This window comes from Taurulus bubalis, assembly GCF_910589615.1.
Source record: "Taurulus bubalis genome assembly, chromosome: 2".
Taxonomy (NCBI): Eukaryota; Metazoa; Chordata; class Actinopteri; order Perciformes; family Cottidae; genus Taurulus; species Taurulus bubalis.
Window position 1 is genome coordinate 10,249,445 of NC_136590.1, and position 26,799 is coordinate 10,276,243.

The 26,799-nt window shown below is 40.7% G+C and overlaps 3 protein-coding genes across 3 annotated transcripts; 1 reads left to right on the forward strand and 2 right to left on the reverse strand.

Annotated features, from left to right (window-relative positions):
- Positions 1–4,115: 4,115 nt before the first annotated feature.
- On the forward strand, positions 4,116–7,824 carry LOC306753503 (C1q-related factor-like; the record flags this gene model as incomplete). The annotated part of the gene is made up of 2 exons (XM_079237378.1): positions 4,116–4,907; positions 7,645–7,824. Exons 1-2 carry the CDS (start codon positions 4,269–4,271, stop codon positions 7,822–7,824), a joined length of 819 nt encoding a protein of 272 aa, XP_079093504.1. The 5' UTR covers positions 4,116–4,268.
- Positions 7,825–17,456: 9,632 nt separating this feature from the next.
- Positions 17,457–22,319, reverse strand: dcakd (dephospho-CoA kinase domain containing). Its single transcript, XM_079213980.1, has 5 exons — positions 22,173–22,319; positions 21,323–21,509; positions 20,612–20,815; positions 18,915–19,002; positions 17,457–18,668 (listed from the first exon to the last, which is right to left on the reverse strand). Exons 2-5 carry the CDS (start codon positions 21,432–21,434, stop codon positions 18,383–18,385), a joined length of 690 nt encoding a protein of 229 aa, XP_079070106.1. The 5' UTR covers positions 21,435–21,509; positions 22,173–22,319; the 3' UTR covers positions 17,457–18,382.
- A 329-nt stretch (positions 22,320–22,648) lies between these two features.
- On the reverse strand, positions 22,649–25,306 carry pus3 (pseudouridylate synthase 3). The gene is made up of 7 exons (XM_079236456.1): positions 25,268–25,306; positions 24,561–24,972; positions 24,173–24,450; positions 23,908–24,088; positions 23,651–23,760; positions 23,346–23,518; positions 22,649–23,014 (listed from the first exon to the last, which is right to left on the reverse strand). The coding sequence occupies exons 2-7, from the start codon at positions 24,969–24,971 to the stop codon at positions 22,728–22,730; spliced, it is 1,440 nt and encodes a 479-aa protein (XP_079092582.1). The 5' UTR covers position 24,972; positions 25,268–25,306; the 3' UTR covers positions 22,649–22,727.
- Positions 25,307–26,799: the final 1,493 nt, after the last annotated feature.

Genomic DNA, 26,799 nt, shown 5'->3' on the forward strand with positions numbered 1-26,799 from the left:
CATTGCGGTTACACTGATTTCTCTGACTTTCTTTTATGTTCAAAAGAGTTGCACTTCTAGCCAAACTTCAATCAGTGATGTCACAGCAGGTGTATTTCCCTTGAGAGTGAATAGAGGACACCTGAGGGGACGTCACTGATTGGGGCTGCAGCCAGAATTACATCACAGCAAAATATCCAACCCAAGAGATGTGCAGTTTTATTTTATGGTAACATATGATAGGACTGAATGATGTGGCTAAACAATGAAATAATCCCTATTTAAAAAATATAAATATTAGTGTTTCTTAGATACTGAGGTTAGGTTCTGGAAGGTTACATTATTTGCATAGACTGCAACAGTGAATGTTGCCTATACATGACTTTGAGGTACCATTAAAAATAAAAGCTCAATTGTTGGCCTTCTATGGTGACATGATGAGTTTTACTTCACTCATTTCCACTCTACAAGTGGGCCCAAATGTTCTATAAAAATTATGTTGTTAATAAAAGCATAAAAAAAGAAATACCTGTCATTACTTTGCCCTTCAATCAATTCAGCAGAACTGCAATAACTTTAGGGATCCCTGGCACAATCTGTTTTATTTATCCAATACTTTTATTTATCCAATCTGTTTTATTTATCCAATACAAAAAATACCTGCAAAAGGGACATTCCCATCAGCCACAGCTGTACTGTGTCAGCGTGCTTAGTTCCTAAACTACGAGTAGATACTGAGCAGATAGTGAGGTCAGGAGATGGAGAGCAAAGAAATGAATGCTTTGTGGAGATAAAATATTTAGTAAAATGTTAAAATGCCACATGAGGGCACTACAGTATGCAAATAGAGTACAGCTTTGTAAAGAACTTTTCAGAGAAGGTTGACATATCGTATTTACTGTTTTACAATTTTGTTAAACTAACAGGTCTTTAAAGTATATGAGTGTGTATCTTACCAGTGTTTTTACTTTAAGTTTGGTTCTCTGAGTTGTCTCTGAGGTGCCTGTCCTGGTGTGGTTACTCCGGCATCATGCCTATATTTGTGTTTGTTGTGGTGTTTTTGCAAGATAAAAGATTTAAGAAGATAAAAGACCTTTTCCGTCTTACTGGCTGTGTGATCTCTCTGATTTAGTTGAAATTGTCATCCACTACAGAGAGTCAGCAAGAAAGCACCGCTCGAGGTGTCTGACTCAGTATCATTGTCAGGTCCTGTGACAACAGCAGCGTCATATATGTGGAGGACTATACTTTCTGCTTATACTACTCTCATGAAAATATAATATTACTGATTCCAACATTTTCAGTCATACGTGCAACTGTCTTCAATGTTACTTGGTTTGTTTTGTGGTTACATTAACTGGATGTTAATTATCCTCTGAGAGAGATTGTATATACGTTTACTATGTGTAGTTGACAGATGAACATTTCTTAAAAAAAACAAGCTACAGCAAGCCTTTAAGAAAACAAATGTTAAAATCCAAGATGCTTTTCTCTTTACTTCCAAATTGTATTAAATGGAAAAACTAAATATCTTGGGCATCCTTTAATACCATTAAAAAAAAAAGGTATTTAGATATTCAGTATCTGTGAGAATGTGGGATCTTGAAGAGAATTTAAATACATCTTCCGTATGTTTGACAAAGGTTTGTAACAATGATCCCAAATGAACTGTTTGTTTGGTTAAAGAGGTTTAAGTTTGAATAAATCCGCCAACAAAGAAAATTTATATATTTTTTCCTTATTGTAATGAAAGAAGATTAAGTTACTGAAAAACATTATTTGTATTTGCAAGTGTATGAAAAGCATGATTACAATGACTGATTTGCATGATTCATTCCTCATGCAATTATTCAGACAAATATACACATATAATATACTTTAAATCGACTAAATTGAGTTTTGAAAACTGTGGACTGAACTGACAGCTGGCAATGGCTCCTGAATCAAGCAGAGTCCTCTCTGCCAACACACTGAGTTTGGACAAGTATGAGTTTATTCAGCCAACTCATGTGGAACAAATTCATTTAATTAATACAGAATATGTACTGAATCGTTATTTTAATGTTTAGGTTTTGAGAATGTATTTTGCCATACACAAAAATCTCAACATCTCAAGTACATCAGGTACAGCAAAGGACACTCTTATGTAATCTAGCTACTACTTTAGAGAATCACCCATTCTTCCACAAAACCTCCCCCACCATTGCAAATAACTCATCATTCCAGCAGACTAGCATCAGCTATGCAAACATAATTTCTTCCACTAAGTCATCCTAAAGTTACATGTTTGCTTAGCTTCCTCATGAAATGCTACAAAAACAGCACTGGCAGCAACAAATGTTGCAGCAGCGCTAGCAGCAGCAGCAGCACAGCCGTTTAAAAAGCCTTATTGCTAATCATGGCAACAGATATAATTTACCAAACTAATATGGAACTTGACCAAGCCAGCTGAAAGAGAATCAACATTATCACATATCATAGCAGGAAAAGCAAAGGTGTAATTAATTTATATTTATAGCAGGTATATTCTTCTGAGGTATGCTAGTTCAAGGATACTTGAGAGAGCACGATCAGGGCACACTCAGACTCTTTGTCATGCTGGGTCAAATGACTGTAATGTGTAATGTAGAAGGTGTTGCTCGTGGTGACAAACCCACGGACTCAACTGATTTTGCACTTACTGTATACGGTGTGGTTTGGTGTCTTTTAACTCCTTTTTTGGCCGTATGGCCTGTAAAATGATACCTGCACCGCACCAAACGACAAACAGACAAAGTTAGCATCAAGCTAGTAAACATGTGAGGAGCACTTAGCCGCTAAAGAGACAGATATCTCCGTCAGGAGTTGGTAGATACAAGACCAGAGCTGAAAAGAGAATCTAATGCGAGAAAACAGATTAATTTGAATGTTGTTTATGTCTGCTGGTTTTGTTCATGTTCGTTTTTTATAAGGCGATAATATGACAATGGTGAGTCAACAGCTTATCCTGCTGCCTCCAAGTGGCCAAAACACCTTGCTGGTTAAAATATTAAGATACGCTGTTGTAGTTGCTCCTATAGAAAGACAAAATGCTGTGAAAATGCATATTGTGGATCAGTGAAGTTACTGCATAATCATAGAAGCATACACTACATACACTTTGCATCATGTTTTTTAATGATCACCTTTGATTGTAGCTGAAGTGGTGTACAGTGCAACTTGGTTGCAATCAGTTTTTATTGTTGGACCACTTACGTCCCGTTGGCTCTACTGATGCCTGTTGCCACATGTCTCAAGTCTGAGCAATCAATTTGGTGGGTAAAATCTTGTCATTGCCAATAGAATAATAACATAATTTTACTTACAAGTTTGGAAGTGTGCCTTCTAAAGTTTGCAGTTTTTGTCAAGGTCACAGACTGACCATGATGCTTGGAATCATTCCAGTATACAAGATCTCCTGGTACACACCCACTCAAACACACACGTAGCTACAGAAAAATAAACACACATTCTGACCTAGATAAAAACGTTAAACATAAACTAAAACAACTATACAAGAAGAAACTCTACAAATATGCCTGGAGTGGCTGCTGGCTATTAGATCAAATAAGTTCTGCTGGTTCTCAACATAAAATGTCTTACATTACTGCATAAAATGAATGCCAACTGTTTATTATTATTGAAACATTTAAAAAATATGGCCACCGGATGGAGAATATAGGCATTTCAATGCTCGTGCGTCATTTAGATCCTAAATGTATTTTTTTCTGTATCAGAAAACTTCCCTCAAATCATATTTTTCATCTCCATCTTCATCATCCAATGAACATGAATCTTTCACACTTCTTCCTTATGTCCTGCGTGGCTTTTGACATCTGCCAGTAGGAAAGTGCCCTCCTCAGCCCTGACTCAGATGGCTTAGTGAGTGTATGTGGCTCACTCTCTCCTCCCCTTGCTCCTTTTCTTTCTTTTTTTTCTTCTCTCAAGCTGTCTTACTCTCTCCCTCCTCCTTTCCTCTTACTCTCTCTCCTCACTCTCTCAATCTCCCTCTCCTTTTGATCACTTCGGTCCCTTGCTCCACTCCCTCTCCCTTACTCCTACACAGCTCACTCGTTCACTCACACACTCATACCAGCGCTCCCTGGGCACCATCTCCACCATCGGAGATCCTCATTGTGTTTGCGTTTTGCCAGGTGGACGCACTCCCCACAGTCACCATTTCCACCCCGGAGAGTTCCACGCTGGCAGCGCAGCCCCTTCCCCGGCTGAGCATCGGGCGGAAGACCCTGGTGGCAGCTGCTGTGGGGGTCATGCTGGTCCTGGTTCTAGTGGTCCTTATCCCTGTGCTGGTCAGCTCCGTTGGCACAGGTGACATAGATGACAGTGCGAGCCACTACGAGATGCTGGGTACCTGCCGCATGGTTTGTGACCCCTTCCCCACGACGGACCCAAGTTTGCACGCAGGAACCGATACAGCAACCGCTGGCCTACAGGTGGACAATGATGCGGATCTGAGGGACCACAGCATCGGCCCACCGCTGCCTACTTACAGTGCTCATGGCCCACAAGGCAGACCAGGACGTCCAGGTAAGCCTGGACCCCCAGGACCACCCGGAGAGCCAGGCCCACCAGGACCTAAGGGTCCACCGGGAGACGGTGTGGACATTGTGCGTACTGGGATTCTGGGATTAGGGGGTAAAGGGGCAGTTAGCACAACCACATACAACACCACACCTCGGGTGGCGTTTTTTGCAGGACTACGAAACCCTCAAGAAGGTTACGACATTCTACGATTTGATGACGTGGTGACAAATATCGGTGGTAACTATGAGGGCGCAACTGGCAAGTTCACCTGTAAGATTCCTGGCACCTACTTTTTCATCTACAATGTGCTGATGAGAGGAGGAGATGGCACCAGCATGTGGGCTGACCTGATCAAGAATGGTCTGGTGGGTAACACTTTTAACTCTTCAGAGAGAATGTTTCGTGATTTCATGTTGAACTTGATAAATGAAAAAATTATAGTTTTGCAGCACAAATAGTAAAGACGTATCCTTCATGAGTTAAGAACCATGAATCATACACTGGGATGAACCCGAATGAAAATGTTCAGGGAAGAGTGCAACCAGTGTGCTGGCAGTCTAAATTGAGTAGTCATGCATTCATGTGAATAGTGATTTTAAATCTGACTTGGTCTGGTGTTATAGTCCAAGATAATGACAATGCACAGTGGCATGCTGCCAGATTGTGCATCTGTGCATATTACACATCCAATGATGTCCACGTTGAAGTGAGTGGAAGGAGTGCAGCGCTATCTCAACTCTGCACACATCAAAACACAGCCTGGGGTAGTGGCTAGTTCAAAGCTGGTGCCCTTTGAAATACAACAAACTTCCTGGAACCATGATGTGCTAGTATACGTTATCGGTCTGCCTCTCAGATCCAGGCGTTTCAATATCGAATCATGATATTTGCTAAACTTTTGTAATGTCTTTAAAGCCCTAGGTGATGACATTGATCAAACACCATGTAAATCTGAGGCTGGACATTTACCTACAAACATCTCAACCAGGCGGCAACAGGCTCCAGCGAGTTGAGACAGTAACACCTGTATGTTATAATGCAATCCAGTATATTTGTAAAGCTAATAGAGATCTTTTTTATGGAGACTGTTTCATAGAACTGTGGGTTCAATTATGTGGCCGTAGTTGTTGGTGTCTAACTAGGTTACATAGTGAGATACACCGCGCTAAACACATTTTGCTGTCATATTAAACTGTAAGGCATGTGTCTTATTTTGTCCTGAAGGAATAAAATACATTACACAGTAATCCAAGACAACCACACCTCAGCCATGGCTTTAGATTGTTAGGTACTCATGTTACCCCCGACCCTCTATTGTTACTGTCAGCTTAATGACTTGACGTCCTTGATGAGGACCCCTGAGCCTGATGTTGGTAAACTACATCATATCAAATAGTCTGACCAAACAACACACATTGTGCAACATTACATTGTTAAAAAAAGGCATAACATGTAAATTAAATTTTAAAATGGGATGTAAAAAGTTAATACAACGGTAATACTAAAGGTAGTATTAGGTGAACAGTCCACATAACCTAACTAGAAAAAGAGACAGGTGTAGGCTACTTACTGAAGACACAGTGTGAGAACTGGTAGCTAGATATTTTAATCAGAATGATTCACCTGTTGGCTGACTATTGATTTGCAAAGACTTCCTTAAGCTGCCTCCCCAAGCTTTCAATGACATTGTAGATATTGTGCAATACCAGCCGTGATAATATGTGAAGATACATTCTTTAGTTTACAGTTTATAGTTTACTATTGTTAAATCTAATCTATTACAGTCTCACACTTTCTTAAGCAAGTAGGAGCTCCACAATATCTAATCATTACTAAATAGATTCCTTAGTAGAATTATTTTAAATAGATATAATAAAGTGTCACTAAAAATGTTGTCAAATCTTAATACACACTATCAAGGTTGATGCTAATAGTTACAAAACACAAACACACAGTCCAGTGGGGCAAAGTGATGTTGGACCAGTATAACCACTATACTATACACATCCCTGGTTAAAATTACGATACAAGTTAGACAATTGTTTTTGCATTTATGACACTATTAGATTTTATTTTCAGTCAGTGTCTTTTTGTGAGAGGTGGACATCATCCTGCTGCAGAGTGGACGTTGGACACTTGGAGGGAAAAGAGTTCAGGCTGCATTTCCCTCATGTCTCAGAGATCCATCATCATGCTGTCATCTGTGGCTCAAACCCTGCAGCTTCTTGACAAACACTTTGTTCTGCTCTGCATTGGCACTAATATGAATTCCATGTTCTTATTTTGGTTCTAACTTTGTTCAGAACCTGTCGCCAGAATCTGGTTGAATTAGGGATTACACTTTTATGGCGTGTATGATGAAGTTGCAGCGTAGCAGCCAACCTGGCAACACAGATCATTATACATTAGCTAAAGCTTAGAGCGGATAAAACTCTATATGCAAAGCAACTTCACCAAGCTTCACTTTTTACACGGACGTGTGGAAGAGATTTGGGTGTTATGCTCCAGATCTAATACTTATAGTAATTACCCTGCGTTGACACGATGACACTTATATTCGGGATAAACATGTCATTATCAGTGCTCCGCCCAGAAAAAGGTGGATGTAAGAGGCAAACGAACATGAGGCAAAGCGATAGTATGCACTGCCATCCTTCCTCAGAGGCAGACTGAGTCAAGCATGACCCTTTCAGCTGAGTCATGAGGGAAAAACAAGATATTCACCACAGGGGACACACTTTACACGGACTCTTAAATTCAGTCCACACGTTTTGCGAAAACGCTTTTCTTAAAATAAGATTTTTAGTCAACTCATACAGACAAATAAGTTGTCTCATGTCAACAGGGGAAGCAGCAAGTCTGTTAACGTGTGCGTGCATCAAATTAACTATTTGTTTCAATATCCGAATTTGACTTCAGTAATGGCATCTTAATATCATCCTTTCAGCCTTATTAATACTACTTTATAACATTTCATACATTCTTTTCATACATAAATTGATTAGCTAATATCTGTACGTTATTGAAACAAATATTCATTGTAAATCTTTTCCTCAGTATTCTACCATTTACCCCTGTCTGTGTGTGCGTATCATGTTCCAGGTCAGGGCCAGCTCCATCGCTCAAGACCAGGACCAGAGTTATGACTACGCCAGCAACAGTGTCATCCTTCATTTGGATGCAGGCGATGAGGTTTTCATAAAATTGGATGGGGGCAAGGCTCACGGGGGCAACAGCAACAAATATAGCACCTTCTCAGGGTTCATCCTCTATGCTGACTGAAGACTGGACAGGACGTGGGCTCAGAGGTGAAAGGTCACAGCCAGAAGACATTCACCACCTGACTTTCTCAGTGAGGTTAAGGTTGCCCATAGCCACTGATCCACAGTCAGATTGTTTTTACAGATGTTTTTGAGGTCAGCATTGATAACGTGCCAACGGCTCTGGATCTGTGGTTATCTGTAACTGTCTACCTCCTCATCCACATGTCCCATTGCATACAGGGTGCCTATGCCGCTATTCTGATTATGTTAAAACTATGTTTTCTCATGCTGTTTGTGCGATAAGATGTTGTGCTTCAATGACTGAGGAGATGTATTCTGTCCCAAGAAATTCTAATTAGTCAAAAAGTGGATGCCAAAAAGAGATTATGATTGTTTTTCAATGACAGACAGTGTCACAAACTGTATTGTGTCTCAGTGTGATGGTTTGGAAAATCATGTCATATCCGCCCATTATATTTGGCATATTGTTAGTGTATAAACTGTAAATTGGATACTGAATCTCGATGTCTGAACACAATCAAAGTAGTGTAGGTACACCATATTGCGTGTTTATTTAAAAAAATATAGCTGTTGATCGATAGTTGTACAATATATGACGTAATGTGCTCAATTGTAAAGATTTATTTATTTAACTTATGCATGCAACACCTGTGAAAATAATCTGTATGTTTCCACATCTGATAAAGAGAAATACAGTAATTTTAAACAAAGTTTAAATAAGTGTGGGATTAAGGAACGTATATTGTATGCTGTTGCATTTACTTTTAATGTCCATGATTTTTTCATTAAAAAATGTTTTTTTCGCATTTCCTCACACATTATGTGGTTAATGTCACCTAATCTATTTTTTCATCGGTTGTTTTGAGCTCTAATTTGCACGTGAAACCAGCCTTTAGTCCTGCAAATGTGACACACAAGAGAGCCACATCAGCGCAGCGAGAGGCAATCAACACAGAGATGATCACTGAAGGAAAGGGGAGAAGAAATCACAGCTGTGTTAAATGCCAAATGAAGAGCAGGAGATGATTATTTTTCACAATCAAAGGAGAGATGTGTGTAAAGACGCTGAGATTAAGTGGTAAAAAGTCAGGGTACGGGTGTTGTAACATATCATGACGAAGCTTAGATTAGTGTCGGCATGTAATCGAGGGCAAATTAGGTTCCGTCGGGACTGCGACACAAGTGTCAGAGACAGGAAAATAGCTTCTGGGCCTAAACTGTGAAAACCAATATATTTGTCTGTTTTCTTTAAAGCTCTCTTTGATATTATGAAATTCTTTGGACATAGTTTGCCTTTGACATGGGCAAAACTGCCTCTTATTTAGTTTGAAACATCAAGTTAAGAGTTCAAGAACTAAAGTTTTGAGGTTACTTGTTCAAAGAAGTTCAAAATACTCAATGCCAGTTCAGTGTTTCCTCTCAAGCGCAATTAAATTCAGCATTTTGTTGTGAGCTGTAAATTGGTGTAGAGTTGATTAAAATGATGACACAAGAGTTCCACACTGAGCAGTGCAAGAGCATCCTGTTTCCTGTTTAACTGCTCGATGTAGTGAAAGCCAGGAAGCCCTCCGGTCTAAACTTTAAGCTCGTTTTAAGACAGCAGAATTCCTCCAGACACAATTAAGGCTGAGGGTCCGTGCCTAAGCAGAGGTCACCCGAGCCAGGGGGCGGCTGAGCACTAGGACAGGCTGCTTTCTCCTTGCAGGGTGTATGAGCACATCTTCAAATTAGAGACTTCATGTCACGATGTCAAAGACAAACGCCCCCGGTCCGCGAGAAACAGCTTTCGCTGCTGAAACCATTGGAACTGAACATTGCCGGAGAGTCTGCAACATCTGTACTTTTTCTGAAGCCCACCGGGAGAAACACGAATGCACTAAAAACATTCTTATATAAAAACGCTTAGAACAGAAGATCAACAGTATTTATCATTTTAAAATATGTGAGTGAAGAGAGTCAAATGCAAATGCACCTGAAATTGAAAACATGTATTCCTTCTCTCCCAGGACACAAAAGGACTTTAGGATGTTAGCAAATAATACAGATTATTGCATCATGTTGCATAGAAAAAACTGCCCCCCCCCCCCCCCCCACACACTATTTGGCTATCCACCCATCCTTTTTGAAGCCATTTATTGAGGTCACACAGGAAACAGGGGTAAGCCTAAAACCATCTGTGGAAGCCTTTGCGTAAAACGTAGAAAAATTCTCTTGGCAGGCACCGTCTTTGCCTCATCCTGCAAAACCGGGTGATCCTTACTCAAGCTATTGTGCTTGTGTGGCGACAGAAACCCCTCCTCGGGGCTGTTTGGTTTTGATGGTGACTTTAGCTGAACAACCTACCCAACAGGACACTCTGGGGCCAAGGTTGTAATATGTGATGAAACAGCATCTGTACTGTATACGACGCCTGAACCTTTGACTCTTCATCTCATGTCCACCCTGACTTTATTCAGGTCCAGGGTTTGAAGGTAAGTATTCCTCTGAGATGTGCTGTAAGCTGCTTTTTGTTGACGTAAGCTTCGTCTTTTGGACTCGGCTGTGGAGATTTTCCACTCTACCTCTTTTCATCATGTATAAGTAGAAGGATTTGAAAGATTATGTCTCTACTGCAAACTTGTTTTACTTTAGGTAATCTCCAGCGAAGGCAAAGGAAACTGAAGGATTTTTTTATTCTTTCACTCCCTCCCACTTCCAATCAGTAAACTGAGATGGCTTCAGTTTGACATTTGCAGGGGCCAATTGGTGAGGCGTGAGGCTTATCAGGCTACTGCAGAGCGTGCGTGCTTGTGGGTCCATGTGTGTGAATGTTTCGGCCATCGTACGGGTCAGCGTGCGTGCGTGTGCGTCTCTGCATGTGTCTTTAGTCTCAATGAGACAGGAGAAGGCTCGGCTTGGAGAGGGGACCTCGTCTGAAATGTCTGAAGTGACGTTAATGAACCCTTGGTGTTGTTATCTTTAGCATCCCCACGTACCTCACCAGGGGAGATCCAAAGAAGAGACAGATGCTTTAATTGTTAAGCTAAATAGCCCTTCTTGCTCATGTACTACACTTCCTCCCAACAACTGCTCAGCTTGCACACACTTACATGCACCAATGGTTTTACTTGTGTGCACGGCCACCTAAGATGTTTTCTTAGTTTTGAACACAAGACAAATCTCTACTTGGCAGCACAAATAGTCCCACATGTACTAATTCAGTTATTTTGATATGTTTGGCATGGCACAAACAGCAAGCACAAACACACACACACACACACACACACACACACACACACACACACACACACACACACACACACACACACAGGAGAACCCAGAAGAAAACATTACTGAGAGTCTACAGCCATGAGAGTATCTTTGTGAGGCTGCACTCAAAGCTTAGCTGTGCTCACAGTGATAACGCTAACATGCTAATGGTAAGCAGGTATAATGTTCACCATGTTCACCATCTTAGTTTAGGTTTACGCAACTGACCGTTCGCTAAGTCCCGCCTTGTGGCCAATCACAGCGTAGCATTGTTCACCTCCGACTAGGGTCCAACAGCATTACAACTCTGCTGCATGCAATTAGCACATCTATGCAAGCTACTGAAGCTAAACTTTATGTCTACACATGCTGCTTTTGCTTTTTCATGATTGTAACAGTAAATTAAGATCTACCCGACTAGGATCGGTGTTGTTCCTAAATTTCCACTACACTGACTGATGTAGTGGTTCACATAGGTAAGTACACAAGTACAGCTGGGGTGATAGGAATGTCATTCTTTTGCAGGAATTTTGTTAGAAACCAAAGTTTCAAAGTTATGAATTCAGACCTGATGATGGTGCTAGAAGAAGTCAGTACAATTCAGCGTCAGGAGGACATGAATATGCATTAAAAATGTCATAATAATCTACCTAATAGTTGACATTTCCCTCAAAACCACAAATGTGTACCTCATGATGACACTAGAGGAAAAGTCAGTTGATCACAAAAGTCATTTGGATTAATCATCTGGGAACAATGAATGTCTGTACAAAACTTCATAGTAACGTATCCAATAGCTCATATTAGTATTAGTTAATATTCATATTTCACAAAAGCCCCCCAAAAGAACTTGCTGACGGTGCTAAAGGAAAAGTCAGGTGATCACCAAAGTCACTGGGCCTCATCCTGATGGGAACATGAATGTCTGTACTAAATTTCATGCTTTCACTACTTGCAGAACTAATCCTTGAGGCAACAATCTGAAACACAACATACCATTCTGAATTTTGTTTTACTGACTATATAATAAACAAAGATGTCAGAGAAATTCTTTTCAAATGTGGACTTGCATGGTGGCATGTTTATGCATCAAGGAATATCATAGGTTAACAGATTAAATATTCCTTTTATACAACCTCACGTCTACAATCCTGTCATGCTTGCATGAGGAGGGCTCTGTTTACATGGAAACCTGGCATGCCCTCAAAATCTCAATGAATACAATAAACGGCATGATTGCAAGGAGGTAGCAGGGAGCGATCTTTGTGAGACCTTAAATCTTGCTTGTATTGTGAAAAGCACAATGCTCTCATCAGTTTCTGCTGCTCTCTCATCAGTCTCAGCTTTGTGGATGAGTGGTCAGCAAAGCCAGTGGGGAGATATGCATTCGTGATAAGCTCTCTTAGTGAACCAGTTTTCGGTGTATCCTGTTGACTCACTATTCCTTATTAAATGTATGCTGTACAACAACCATTTTTTGCATGTTGCTCATGGTAGTTATTAAGCTTGTGCCAAAAGAAGATCTGGTATCGGATATTTTCAAGAACTTGGGTGATTAAACCAAATTGGGAATTTAAGGTATTTTATCTCTCGTAGTGTTATGGAGCGTTTTATTTTTTTCAGGAGAGGGTGTTTCTTTTGTTTGTCTCACGCGCAATGCCGGTGCACGCACAGGAGTGACAGTGTACACACACATTCCCGCTAATGGTTTCACACTACTTCACAAATCCACAGGTGACTGTAACACGCCAAGTTAAGTGGCAATGTATGATGATATCTGTGATGTCTGATGTCTATGAGGAAAATGACCCTACTTCTGATTTATTTCATAGGTAAAAAGGAATTTATGATCTCAACTGCTCCAGTTTCAAGTCTTCATCAATACAACTTGCTGTTCATTTCGTAAATGGTGGTCCCATTGAGAATAAACTAGATGATAAGGCAGGGTACGCTTTAGAGGTGTTGCCTTACAACGTCAACCCTTTCACAGTGTGTATTCAGCTCATGAAAGTGAATTTACTAAAAATGAGAAAAGCGAGGATGGTGACGACCAAAATGGAAAACTCCAGGCTACAAAATGGCAGAACACAAAACAATGAATGGGTGACGTGAAGGTGGCTTTGTCCACTTCTCATAGACAGTCTATGCTGTCGGCTTAAACATGGACAGAAACAATGCAGGACTGAAATACTTTATAAGTAAGGAAATGCATTCATCACATTTGTGAGAGCTCAATAGACAAATGATGGATTTTTGGAGAGTAACACTTAATGTAAACACAACTTTAATTTGTTAACAAGAACATTCTACAGGGCACCTTTAATTTGTGGTCAAAATATTGTGACCAGATCATCACCTTTCATTCCAGAAGATCTGTGTGTCTGCACCCATGCACATTACCCTCTGCCCTGCATGGCGCTCCTTGGGAGAGAGCATGGCAACATGCATCCTCCACTTTCTCCGCCATCATCATGCTTGATCTGGGGACTGTCCAGTGTGTCAGTGACTCAATACCAACGGCCTTGTTCCCTCATGGCCCTGACTGAGCCGGGGCTAACGCGCAGGGACAGGCTGAGTCATGTGGCTAGGGACGCTCCGCTGGCGTGTTGCCTGTCTCTTCACCTCACCGCAGTCTCGTGGATGCAGCCTGACAACAGGCTACGGAGGCGCTGCATGCGCCTCTTCCTCAGCATGACACAAGATGCCAGAGTTCAAGAACACTAAAGTCGTTACAGTTGCTCGGGCCAGTTTATTCTACCCGTTGGTGTCGAGCTGCATTTGTGATCTGTTGTGCAAAAGGGAGAGCGGGCACGGTACCAGTGGCCTTGTGGGTTTTTCATCATTGCTCTTCTTGTTAATTTGTGCTTTATCAAAGTGATAAAAACCCAAGTCAAAACATTTCAACATTTTTTCTCGTAGAAGTGGTCCTGATCAGCCGACAGTTCACAAATTATCATATTAAATATTGAATAGATTCAGAGGACGGATCCATCCTCAGCATTAAGCATTTCAATCTCATTTAAAAGGAAATACTTCACCCCAAAAATGACTCTTTGTAAATCAATTGCTCACCCCATGTACATTTGTGAAGAGAACTGTGTCTCTACAGTGAATGAATAATTCCAAAACGGAGAAAAGTCACCATGAATTGACCCTTTGCTAAGTCTAGCCCTCGAACACAAACCGCCAAATCACAGCGCTGCTTCGGCCAACTCTGACCAGGGTCCGGCAACTTCGAAGCCATGGTTAAACTTTGTGTAATAGTGAAACTCATTATCCGGAAGGAGATTTCAATTATTGTTGATTCCTGAATCCTTGCTTTATTCTTTTTATTTAAGTAAAGATCTGAGCATTTCCTCCATTCATCCATCATTGATTATACCATTTAAACCTGTGCTTTTCCTACTGAGACAAGTCAAGATGTCTTCTGTGAAAAGGGCCCACAGAAAATGTAAATGTGCTGACGTAGACTGACTTTGTGTGGTTAAGACATAATTTGGTGTATTTTGGGTTTTAAGCTCTTAAACAGTTCCGTTAAAGGTCCTTTACACCGACTCCTGGGGTAAAGTTACCGTACCAATAAGAATCAACAAGGTGTAAGTCGTCCCATCCTAGCAGTCCTGAGAAGAGGTCTAATTAAGCAAATAAATGACATGTGGTGTGTATTGCTCTTACATACACACTGTCCCTCCAAAATACTAAAATGTGTCTATAACTGCAAATGTCTTTTATTAATTGATAATTCCCCAAAAGGGCACATCTGAATTAACACCCACTGATGAATACTGAAAGTCTGTTACCCTTTAAGACGACACGTCCTTTCGTTGTGGAGATGGGAACAAATTAAATATGTGCCCCATGAGAGAACAATTTAGACTCAAAACAACTAATGAAATAGTTATTAAAATATTGGTAGACTGTCAATTATCAAGAGCTGAGTTTTCTGCAAAGCTTTTCCCAAGCTGCTTTCCCTACCCTGACAAAATAAAAAAAAAGACACTCAGATAGGAGATTCCAAAATGTGGACACACTGCGGTGCCATAGGCCAACTCTCTGAACATGATGGTGAGATTATAGAAGTCTTTACCCCCTGCCATCAGGAAATGATTTGCTCTGCTCCTGTGGAGGACCCACCGCACGCAATAAAGCGGCGTATCCATGCACTTGCACAAAGTGTAACAAGGCAACTTCAGACTTTCACCTTTTAGCTTGACACCTTCAGAATTAAACCCAATTTATATTCAGACTGAGACTTCACCACCCTTCGCTGCCTGGAGCATTCACACTTGCTTGTACAGATATAGTCTTCCTTCCCCGCACTGCATCTGGCCTCTGTCTGTGTCTGAGAAAGAGAATGAGAAAAGGCAAACTCGGAAATCTCTCCTGAACAGCTGGCTGCTGTGATGCATTTTACCCTTTGAATTAGAGCTGCCACAATGTCATCTTTTCGCTACACGATGAAAGAATTCACAGCAAAGATCATTATCGCAATAGGTGGAGAACATTTTAAAAATAAATGTTTATTGTCCGCTTTGTTTCTTTTTTTGACAAATTAATTACGCTGAGAATACGAGTATAGGGAAGTGGAGAGTCTCTAACCAAACCGGTAATTATTGAAGAGGTGCTGGATTATTTAAGGAAATTATCATATGTGTATTATTAACATGACATCAGTATTTCATTTTGAATCATCATGGTTATCGTCAATATACACCTCTACTTTGAACCAAGGCAAAATCAGATTTTTAATTTTTTTATTTAAAGCACCCTAAGAATAGACCATGCTCTTCATCCTGGCATTGTTTTATGGACATTTGTATGTACTGGTTGCACAAGATCACATTGTGTCTGTGGCTATGATGTATATTAAATATGTACACGTGGCCTTGGTTCATTGCACCCCGCCCACCACAGCCTGAGTCACTTTGCATTAATTCTGCTGTGGCTTGATAAAAACAAATAGCAGACCAGTAGGGGCTTTAGACGGAGCCAAGCGAGCCGCACAGGCTCGTGAGACCTCGGTGCCAAGATGATGTCACCATGCCTGCCCACGGGCATGAATTTAGGCCGAAGTTTTAATGTGGACGAGAGCAAGGACATCACAACTGACCGTTAACACAAGTTCATTATTTTCTTCTCCTGCAGAAGCCGCACTGTGTGCGAGTATTTGGTTGTTAGAGACGTTTCAATATTGCTGATATGATTTATAGATATTATCATTGGCGCTAGAGCTGCAACAATTTGTCGATTAATCGATTATTTGATCAACTGAAAAGGCAACTTTTCAAGGCAAATGCAAACTTTTATTCTTTTAATCGTCAGACAAAACAAGACATTTGAAGACGTCTCCTTGGGCTCTGGGAAATTCGAACACACATTTTTTTCCATCGATCAATCAATAAAATAAACAGCAGTTTAAACAATGAAAATCATTGTGAGTATAGAGCAGCCCCGATAGGTGCACTTCATTTATTTAACACAATTTATTTCCTGAGTCCTACTCGTCCTGTGAAAACAGTTTTATACTGTCCTCCCCGTGTCTCCGAAAGGAGCTTTCTGAAGTCTGACAAAATGATGATGATGATGATGATGATGATGTCATAGTGATGTCATCATGTTACCCTGGACTGGGCTTAAGATTTCAAATGTTACGCCTGCGTACCATTTGGAAATGTGTGGTTTGAAAGCTGTGGGCAATTAGGCAGACGCTACACTACTGAGTTGTATTAAATACAAAATCCGGTGCTTTTGGATTTTGACCCATGCTGGTGACTAAAAGTCACGATATCTCAGCTGTTGCTTCAATGTTGACTCGTCTTATCTGTCTGTTAAATCTGTCTCTTAAAAGTCCCAGAGCTGACTGGAGTACCCGTCTAACACCCCCTTTAATTTCATCATTAACTTTAAACTAATATATAGCCTAATATCTATATACATTTATAATATAATATCTTGACTACAGTAGACCAAAGTTGTTTAAAGATCTTTTAAAAACATATAAAACCCCTATGCTTTGATAATCAATTGAGTTCAATATGGTAAAAAAAAGAAGCTAAATTACCTTATGAAACATTCGTCAAATTACTTTTACAGTTTACCGACTACACTTCTCCTTCACTCTGAAGTAAAATCACAAAAAATGTGAAGTAAAAAAGTGGATATTCTAAGTTACAAATCTGTGTATGCATATGTGACCAGAAATAAATTCCAAATTAGTTGTAAACATAAATATGCATTAAATTCAGATTTAAATCGGACATTAGTGTTAAACTGCAGAACCATTATTCTGCACAGTAAATATGAGATATGCTGTTTAGAAAGAAAGGCCTCCAGCACTAAAACTAAGGTTTCAAAAATGATAAACTGACACCGTTGTTACTTTAAAACAGTATTATTGCATCATTTATATTTCAGTTGAGCAGCTAGTGTTTCAAATGCTGTGTTTTAGTTACAAGTGAGTGTGCACAGAAAAACTAAATCACAGATTTGGTATTTACAGAGGGAAGCTTGACGTGTAAGAAAATACAGTGATATATATATAAATATATATATATATTAAGTCTGTTAGTTCATGTAAATTCACTCTGTTCCCATTCAAAATGGATTGTCAAATACATTGTCATAAATCTTCATTATACAGGTCTTTAAGATACAATCATAACATATTCTGTAGGCATCAGATTGTTCATATTGGGCTTTTTTTTCTTCTTTCTTCCCTATGATGAGTATTGCAACCAATTAAAAACAATATTCGTCACTGGAGACAGCGCTGGCATTGTGTACTTAAAATTGCAAACAAATGAAAAGTACAGAAACCACAGTGACTTCTGCACATCTACAGTTGTTATGGATGTACAGCCGCTTACTTCCTCCTTTGCCCTCTCTGCGGCTCATGTTTATATCTTCACAGGATATAAAAGGTGCAACAAAAAACATCTTAGGTTCTACAATTATTTTTTTGTGTCAACTGCTGCACCAAAATAAAATGCTTCGCCAGTTTTAATTCCCCAAACTGTGACCCCTGTAATCTGCATGGATACTCAAAGGTATCACCTTCACGTTCAGACCCTTCACACTAAACTAAACCACATTTGTCAGTGCATTTTGTGTCAATAATGTAAGTCAGTGTCAACTGCAAACAGAGCATGTTACACCACTGAACTGTAGTGGTGGGTGCTGGGAAACTAATCTCACAGTAAATTGCACTGGGACCTCCCGACGTGACTTCGCCTTCTTCTATTCACCCACACACATTCATCTCTCACCGGATCTTGGACCAAACTCTTTCTTCCACCACATCTCTGTTGTTAGTACAAAAGTATCTTGGCTGCATACAGCAGGATCCCACCCAGACCAGTAGTGGCGGCAATAGCAATGGTCCTCACTAAGAGGAAGTCCATGGAGTCCTCCAGCTTTGTGTGCAATCTCAGGACCTGCCGGTGGGCGTCCTCTCGGCTGCCAGAGTTCTCGATAACGTGATTGGCCAAGCCGCGCTTTTCGTTTAGTGGCATCTGTGCAGCCACGCGCTGCTCGGCCTGCTCCTGGGTCAGGCCGTCCCTCTGCATCAGGCGCAAGAGCTGAGTGGCAGGGTCACTGAAAAGGAACAGACAATGGAGGTTATTTTTGGTGCCTTGTTAAAAAATCCAGTGGCGGTGAGTCATGCTAACAAGGGACACAAAGGGCTGCATAGAGGTAACCAATAACTCACAAAACTGGGCTTAATGGCCAGTTTCTGTCACAAAAGAGCTTCAAAATATATAATGATTTAAAAAGTGGAACCTGTGGACAAACAGTCAAATTGAAGGGGGAGATGTGGGGAAAGGGAGCAAGTGGTCTTACCAGTAAACTACGACAGTGTGGTTGAGAAACTGAGTGAGACGTCTGGTTTCAAAGAGAAGGGGCACATCCAGCACCACATAGCGGTACCCTAGGGAGACAGAAGAAGATGGTGAAACAGAATAAATTAGTGTCAACACATTCGCACTAACATTGTGAAAATAAAGGGGACAAAATCAAGTACTTGTTTTTTTTGTAACAAAACTGCCGCAGTTTATTTTAAGGCACTTGAGAGATCTCGAGTTGCTAAAGAATTAATTTGGCGAGTGGGAGTCATGACTGATACGCTATCTTTTTTTAAATTTATTCTAAAGTGATAGTTTGAAAGAACTGTGTGCAGACATTTTGGGGGGGGCAGGTGCTCAAACAAAAAAAAGGGCACCCATCGCCAAAATTATTTATGAAATTAAAAATAAAAATAATAAATAAATAAATAAAAAACACAGTAGGATATTTTTAACTTGTATATTTATTTTTGTTAACAAACTAACTCAAATTATCAAATTGAATAAATAAATGAATAACAGGCAACTTTCCGTGTCCTCTCCTGACCAGGCACAACAGTAGGTAGAGGAATGTTGAGAGCCTCTGCCTTCTCTGAACCACCTTGAAATATCTCGGCAAACTTCTCCTCAGACCTCAATGCTTGTATTGTGTGAATTACACCATCAACTAGCTTGTAGACTGTGGAGTGGTCCAGGCTTTCTTCTTGCAGAGCGTTTGATGCAAGAGCAGTGACTTCAAATGATGGGTGGAGATTTCCATGCAGAGGATGAATGCGAAGTTTCGCATTTTTGTAAATTTTTTCTAGCTGTGATTTCTCGTGACATTTATAAACATAAATTCAACATACTTTCGAAATTGTCTAAACGGCATTTATACAACAACACAAAGAAGATGCCTGCCTGTATATCTCTCCCTCTCTCTCTTCATTAAACATGACAAACGTCAGTAAACAGCTGGACAAGGCTTTGAAATCACGGATTTCCTGAGTTTTTTGTTTATTTTTTTAGGAAACGTCGGACCAGTTGCGGCGTAATGTTTTCAGCGACGCCAATGTTGTGGATAATTTATCACCAAACAACGTCGGGGGATTGCACAAATACCGTCATTACCCGTTTGTCTGATGCTGCGGGTCAGAGAAGAAGTAGACTGCACCTGTCTGGCGCTCAGCACTGCATGAGCCCTAAGTGGAGGAGGAGGGGGGAGGGGCGCGCCGGGGGCTTGTGAGCGCTGCGGAGCATGTCGGGGCGAAATTCTCACACAAGAACTCAAATAAATGCCCCGTCAGATATCAAAACACATTTGGGGGGAATTGATGACCGAGAGAGTCATTTTTATTCTTAAATACTGATGAATGAAGAACAAATTGAGCTCCAGCAGAAGGGGCACTTTTCTCATTCAGGGCAAAAGGGCAGGTGCTTGAGCACCACTAGGGGTCTATCTGTGCACGTGCCTGGCAATACCTATTTACTACTTTTATCTCAGTTGAATTCACCTGCTATCATAAATTGTGGTAATATTCTAAAATATCTCGCTATTTGGTGCACAGAGAGCAATTCATACAGCATTGTGAGAAACAGCCTAAGACTCTAACACCCATTGCTGCACTAAAAAACAGCCGTGGCTCACTTTCAGTGAATGATCCTCTTTTTTTCAATGTTACCAGATGCCTTAGCCAAACTAGGTTCCTCCCTCACCTCTGAGAAAGTAGAAGAGGATCTCTTTGAGCATTGCTTTATGGATCTCTGGGTGGGTGATGGAGTTCAGCAGCTTCCTCTTTTCCACGTTGGCGAAGATGAGTTGACCCAGCTTCTGCCTGTCGATCTCTCCGTTCTCGAGTAGGATCTCTGGCCCAAAGTGGTGGACAATGCGAGCATAGACGGGAGTGTGCGGCTCCACAACTGTTATCGAGAAAAGGCAACAACATTTGGTCTTTTTAACTCACAAAACAATGTGTCAAATGAAAAAAAAAAAGTCTTGAGTCAATAACGCATTATTGTTGCACATAGTTGATAAACAAAATCACTGAGTATAAGACATATTGAAGGGATAATCTAAACGTATTTTGTAACATATCTTTAGCACAGTGTCTTATATTTTCTCCGACATAAGCTGGACACTTTTCACCTAGTTCTGTGACCTTTTTATCTGGACGATGTAGTTACCACGTAACTACATCATCCTCCCTGCAGTCAACGAAGACAGTCGTCATGATTCATGCACTCTCTTCAAGCATTTGTCTTAATGAACCTCCTACAGGCCCAGTCTCTTTATGCCCTTTCTATATAATAACAAACATTAGTAACCTCAGTGACGCGAGCTGGATGACAGATTCGACTGTTAATTCAACAGAGTTTGCATTAATGTTGTACATCAAACTAGGTTGCAGGGGGGAGACATTCACTTACCTTTCCTGGCCACAACATCTGCATCGATAATGGGGCACCCGAGCTCCCGCAGCATTGAAGACACTGCGCTTTTCCCTGAGGCGATGCCTCCCGTCAGCCCCACCAGGAACATCTCGAGGCAAAGACACAGAGAGATGTATCCAAGCAGTACAGCAATAGTAGTTACTGCAACTGTCTATGGTGACTCCTAGAGATGGAACAGAAATACATTTTAAAAAAGGAATAATACTGGCATAAAAAACTACTGGATTTGTTCGTAAATAAGAGCTACGCAATAATTATATATACATACACACAAATATATAGACACATACACATGTATATATATATATATATATATATATATATATATATATATATATATACATACATATATACACACACATACATATATATACACACACACTTTCCCATTTCAAGTGGAAGTACGCAAAAGTACATAAACAGTAATATACAGCAAATGATGTATACATCCACACACAATAGTGTCATATATATTGTTGCAATATTTAACTAACACATACCCAAGATAGGGACACATAAGTGCCAACTATTTCCAGATTACAAAACGTGCCATGAGGTTTAGCAACACGCCCCCTGCTGCGGCGCTGTTGCACTACACGCAGTGTATGTACTTGTACAACAAGAAAACTCGGGTTGGTTTGACAGCTCTGAAGTTATTCTTGACTTGGCACCAAAATAAACCCTGAACAGTCTGTACAGCTTTTTAACGTTGCAATCCACTCACGTTAAAAACACTGGAGAGAACAACTAGCTGTTTCCAAACACATTCAAGTTATTTTGTTGCAGTTATCAGACTTCCGTGAAGTATTTTTGCTTTGGAGCTCACCTCGTGATCGCGTTGTACTCCTTTAATCAACGGAGCGACAGTGGCGGGGCGGTAAACAACCAGGATGGCTTACAAGCTAACGTTAGCACACGTCTTTATCAGGTCATAGTCACATTCAATATGCAATGAAACGAGGTTGCAGACATTTCCGCTCCCGCCTATTAAACACGCAATCAGACAAAAAGGTCGGAGATAGTCGTATTGTTAAATATAGCTTTTTGTAACTACGACTTTTGACCAACTGCTAATGACCTAGCTTCTGAGCTTGACGAGTGCCACCTGAAACATCTTCCGACGTTTCGTTACATTGGTTCTGCCTCGCGCTCGTAGTTCCTAGTTCATTCACAACTTGAAAACCAAACTCAACGACAGACACCTTCTCCAAAACGTGTTTATTTCAAAGCAAAATAAAGATTTGCATGAATGGAAAATGCAAACACAGTTTTATGAAATAAGAGATAAATCCATTGCTGCGTTTCCTGAAATAAAACGTAAAAAACTATTTTTCAAACAAATATAAAAATAAAATGACAATAAAACATATTTTTGCCACGTTCATTCTCCTGTGAGAGCCTCTTCAGCTTGTTGATCTGTACTTTGTTTTGAAGAAGGCATCTCTGACAGTACAGGTAGACTGGGGAGATTGTGGGAATGTTTGGACCTTTTCCCTCTGTGGAGCGTTTTGCCTCCATCCTCCCCTTCCTCCCTCTCCAGCCTGCCTCTTTTGACAAAATGGTTTATTCTGGACTCCAGGCTCTCGCAGCACGGACGCTCTAGCAGCGGCCGGTAATTTCTCGGCCTGCTGCCTTCTACTAGCAAGCAATGAGTAGAGGACAGTCCACCTGTGGATGGAAATAAGTGAAGCAATGTATATTTAGTTAACATTTTGATATGTATAATACACTGGGTCAAATAAAAGTATTGAAAGCGTACATAGGGATGTAACAGGAAAATTATCTAATGCAATAAATGGTCAAAATGTGAGAAAATATACAAATATTTTTGTGTGGAGTAATAACTAAAATATATATTAATATAGTAAAGTATACAAGGTCTGTTGTGGATGTTGTTCTGGGCTGATTCCTAAGTTATTATCCCAGTACATGAAGTTGAACAGACAAAAATGAAAAAAAGTGATGAGGTTGTCAGGGTCCGTATTTTTCAACATCTCACCTCTGGCCTCCAAACCCTGGATCATCCCATGGAGGACGTGGGTCCTAATGGCACTCTGGGTCCAGTGTTGTTGCAATGCAGACAGGACGTGGGTCGCCTCTTCAGTCTCCTGTTTCCAGCTCAAACCTTCAAAGTGGCAGTCGTACAGCACCAGCGGGTAGTCTACTGCCATGCTAGAGACAATACAGGAGACGCAGTTGTAGTTTCACGGTCTATTTGTTACCATTATTGATGAAGCTTGCACAGGAGATATATTTGTTATACTTGTGTAGGATATGGAAAGCGTTCGATGACTATATTCACACCTGTATTGGGGCTTCCTGGGGTTGCTCTGAACATCCAGGAGCTGATTAATTATCTCCGGGGCTTCCAGTTTCTGCCCTATCAGGAGAAGCAGTGCCATCATGCATCGTACCTGCAGCATAACACAATGGGAGATTTGCTGCCGTAAGAGACTGGAAATGTCATGAATCATCAATGTATATGGAACGGCTTTAAGTTATTGCTAAGCAGAGCTGTAAAACTTGTGGGGGAAAAAATAAACCAGAGTTTTTCTTTATACCTGGTGGTAAAGGAAGCCCAGTCCTTTGATCTCAAATATGAAGAGGTCATACTGGTCCGTGCTGGAGAGCTGAGGCCGCACAGGCTTGACTGATGCTGACAAGATGGTCCTCTCAAACTGCAGGACGCCGTTGCCCACATCCATTTTGCACAGGTTGCGAAAGTCATAAGTACCCTCGTATCTGTTGGGTGATAAGAGGCTCTAATATCAGAACGGGGACTTCGAGGGGTGACATCAGAATTCAACAGTTTGTGTCTTCACCCACCTTTTTGCAGCATCTGCCATCAACTTCACATCCAACGATCCGCGGGGGAAGTAGTACCGGTACGTTCGTGACTTACAGTCAAAGCGTGCACTGAAGCCCTCTGCTACTGGTGCCCAGTCCAAGATCCTAATCTCCTGGGGCAGAACTCTGTTCAGCATCTTCACATACGGAAGCTCAGCAGCAGTACCTTTATTCTTGGCACCAACGACAACATGATCAGGGACCGTGACGCCCAGTCCGCCACAAAACTGTGTGGAGCGCAAGTCAATGGTTATGACCTGTGGAGAAAAGACAGTGTTTATGTATGCAGGCCATTATATTGTTTATGCAGCTGCCTCATAGTACAGTTCCTCATCACTGATTCATGTTCATGTTCATGTGAACTCACTTGGGAAAAAGCACTGACTCCTTTATCGGTGCGACCACACCGGTGGTAGTTGGAGCTCTGTCGGTCCTGAATCAACCGTGTCTTTAGCAAAGCTTCAAAGAGCCTGGCCTCCACGGTGTTGTCGGTGTTCTCCTGAACCGCAAACCCCTGGTAGGACCATCCCAGGTAAGCTAGCCGCAGAGCCGCATGGCGCCGAGGGCTGGCATGGAAGTCAAAAGGACGCGCTTTGGCTGCTTTCTTACCCTTTTTACTGGTGCGAGTATTGGATTTACAGTCAGTGTTTCCATGAGGAGATGGATTGGACATCAGCTCCACATCATCTCCGGCTTCACTTGTCTCCTTCAGCTGGGACTTGAGCTTCTCCAGGTCTGCCTCCAGCTCCTTTATTCGGCTGATTAAAGCCTCTGACATGCTGCTTCACAAAAAAGAGATTGAAAAACATGAATTACTACAATGAGTACCCCTGACTACTAACATGCACTTAGGCCTACTTAGCTATTTGTTAAATAATACATGTTTAATTCAAACTAACTTAAGCAGTAACTATATGTTGTACATTTGCTTCATTTACTTTGATGTTAACTCAACACGCAGCTATGACGAGCTACACGCGACATTTACAGTCAGTTCGCTCAGCTCGTGTTACATAGCGGATATTAAAGCTCGTGCTAGTCGTAAATAATGTCGCAATAAAACAGTTACTTTACCTTTTTTGAGTTTCAATGTCGCTGATACACTTGTCTTTTCCTCCGTTTTACTTGGTTGATGGCGCACACGTTACTTTTCGTGGTTTGCTCGAGTCGGACTCATTTTGAGACCGGACGCATTTTCTGAAGGGGGGTTTCCGGGAAATGTAGTTTATTACTAATATTATTACATCCGCGCTTGAGAACAATTTGTTTTGCTAAAGGTATGACTTATTAGGCCTACCCAAATAATACTATTGATGCAGAACACTTTTCTTTGCTCAAAATTGCTCAAAACTCCTAAAAAATTATGACATGTTTGGACATAAGCCAAATAACCAAAGCATGCAAGAGTGTCATGTTCATTAAATTATACTCCCTGTAGTTGATATGCTGTCCTTTTATTCCTGTGTACCACTGTGTATATTACTGTAGACTGGTGAACATGAATGCTCACTGTGCAGTGTACTGGTTTCACATTGTGGCTACCACTTATTATTTGGAGTTACTGTGAGTATGCCATATCAGATTCAAAGATGGCAATAACATGATGACCTGTGGCTCTCAGCCTTGACTGCATACAAGAGATGCCCTGTCTGAACCAAACTCCAGTTCAGTTCAAAGGTCCACAAAAAAGAAACTTTTACAAATCTTAAAGAACATCTCAGAATAATTTTTGCTCAGCAGAAAAATTATCTAAATGCAGAGCTGAAGTCACCAAGTGACACAAAATATTTTCAGGCCCATGCAAAACAGTTCATCTGTAAACCACGTTCAAATTCAGCCGTTTCAAAACGTCGTATGTCAAATAATTTGTTAAACATGCACATTAAACCACTCAACAAGAATGCATCACACATTTATTGAAAATATTCCCAGTAGCATGACATTTAAACATGAGACTATTATAACAGGCCATTATAGACTACACTATTACCATTTGTCAGTAAGAAATAAGCAATAAAGTGTCAGTGGTTTTCAAACATATCAGTGACATGATCATATGAACTACATGTTTAATCTTCGTGTCAAACTTGGAGAAAGAATAGACTGGAAAAGAGAATAAAATAGGTTAAATAGTGATGTGTGAAGTTGGCTGTGCTTGACCACGATGACGCATCAGCTCATGTTTTCATAGCTTTTTGGTTTCATGGTGAGGCAAAAACACCCCCCGGAGAATACTCCAAGAACCTGGAACAGGTAAAAAGGTTTTAAGTTACTAGCAGCAAATGAACTCAAAGACGGGTCAGAGAGATTTTTTTTCTTTCTCTGTGAAATCAAATTAATTCCGGACTTCACCACCCGGGGCAAACAGGATGAGATAGGCTTTATTATCATTCATGCCATTACTTTTCAAATGTCTGCATTACCATTGCTTGCATGAATATTTGATCAGGCAAATTGTTGGAAACTGCATACAGATTATTTAGCAAATGACTAAATCATCCAGAGAGTTACATGTGATTTCTGTCTTTTTTCTCTCATTTTTGATATATCGGTTATATATTTACCCCTGCGATTCCAAGACAAATGCAGACAGCACAAACCCAACG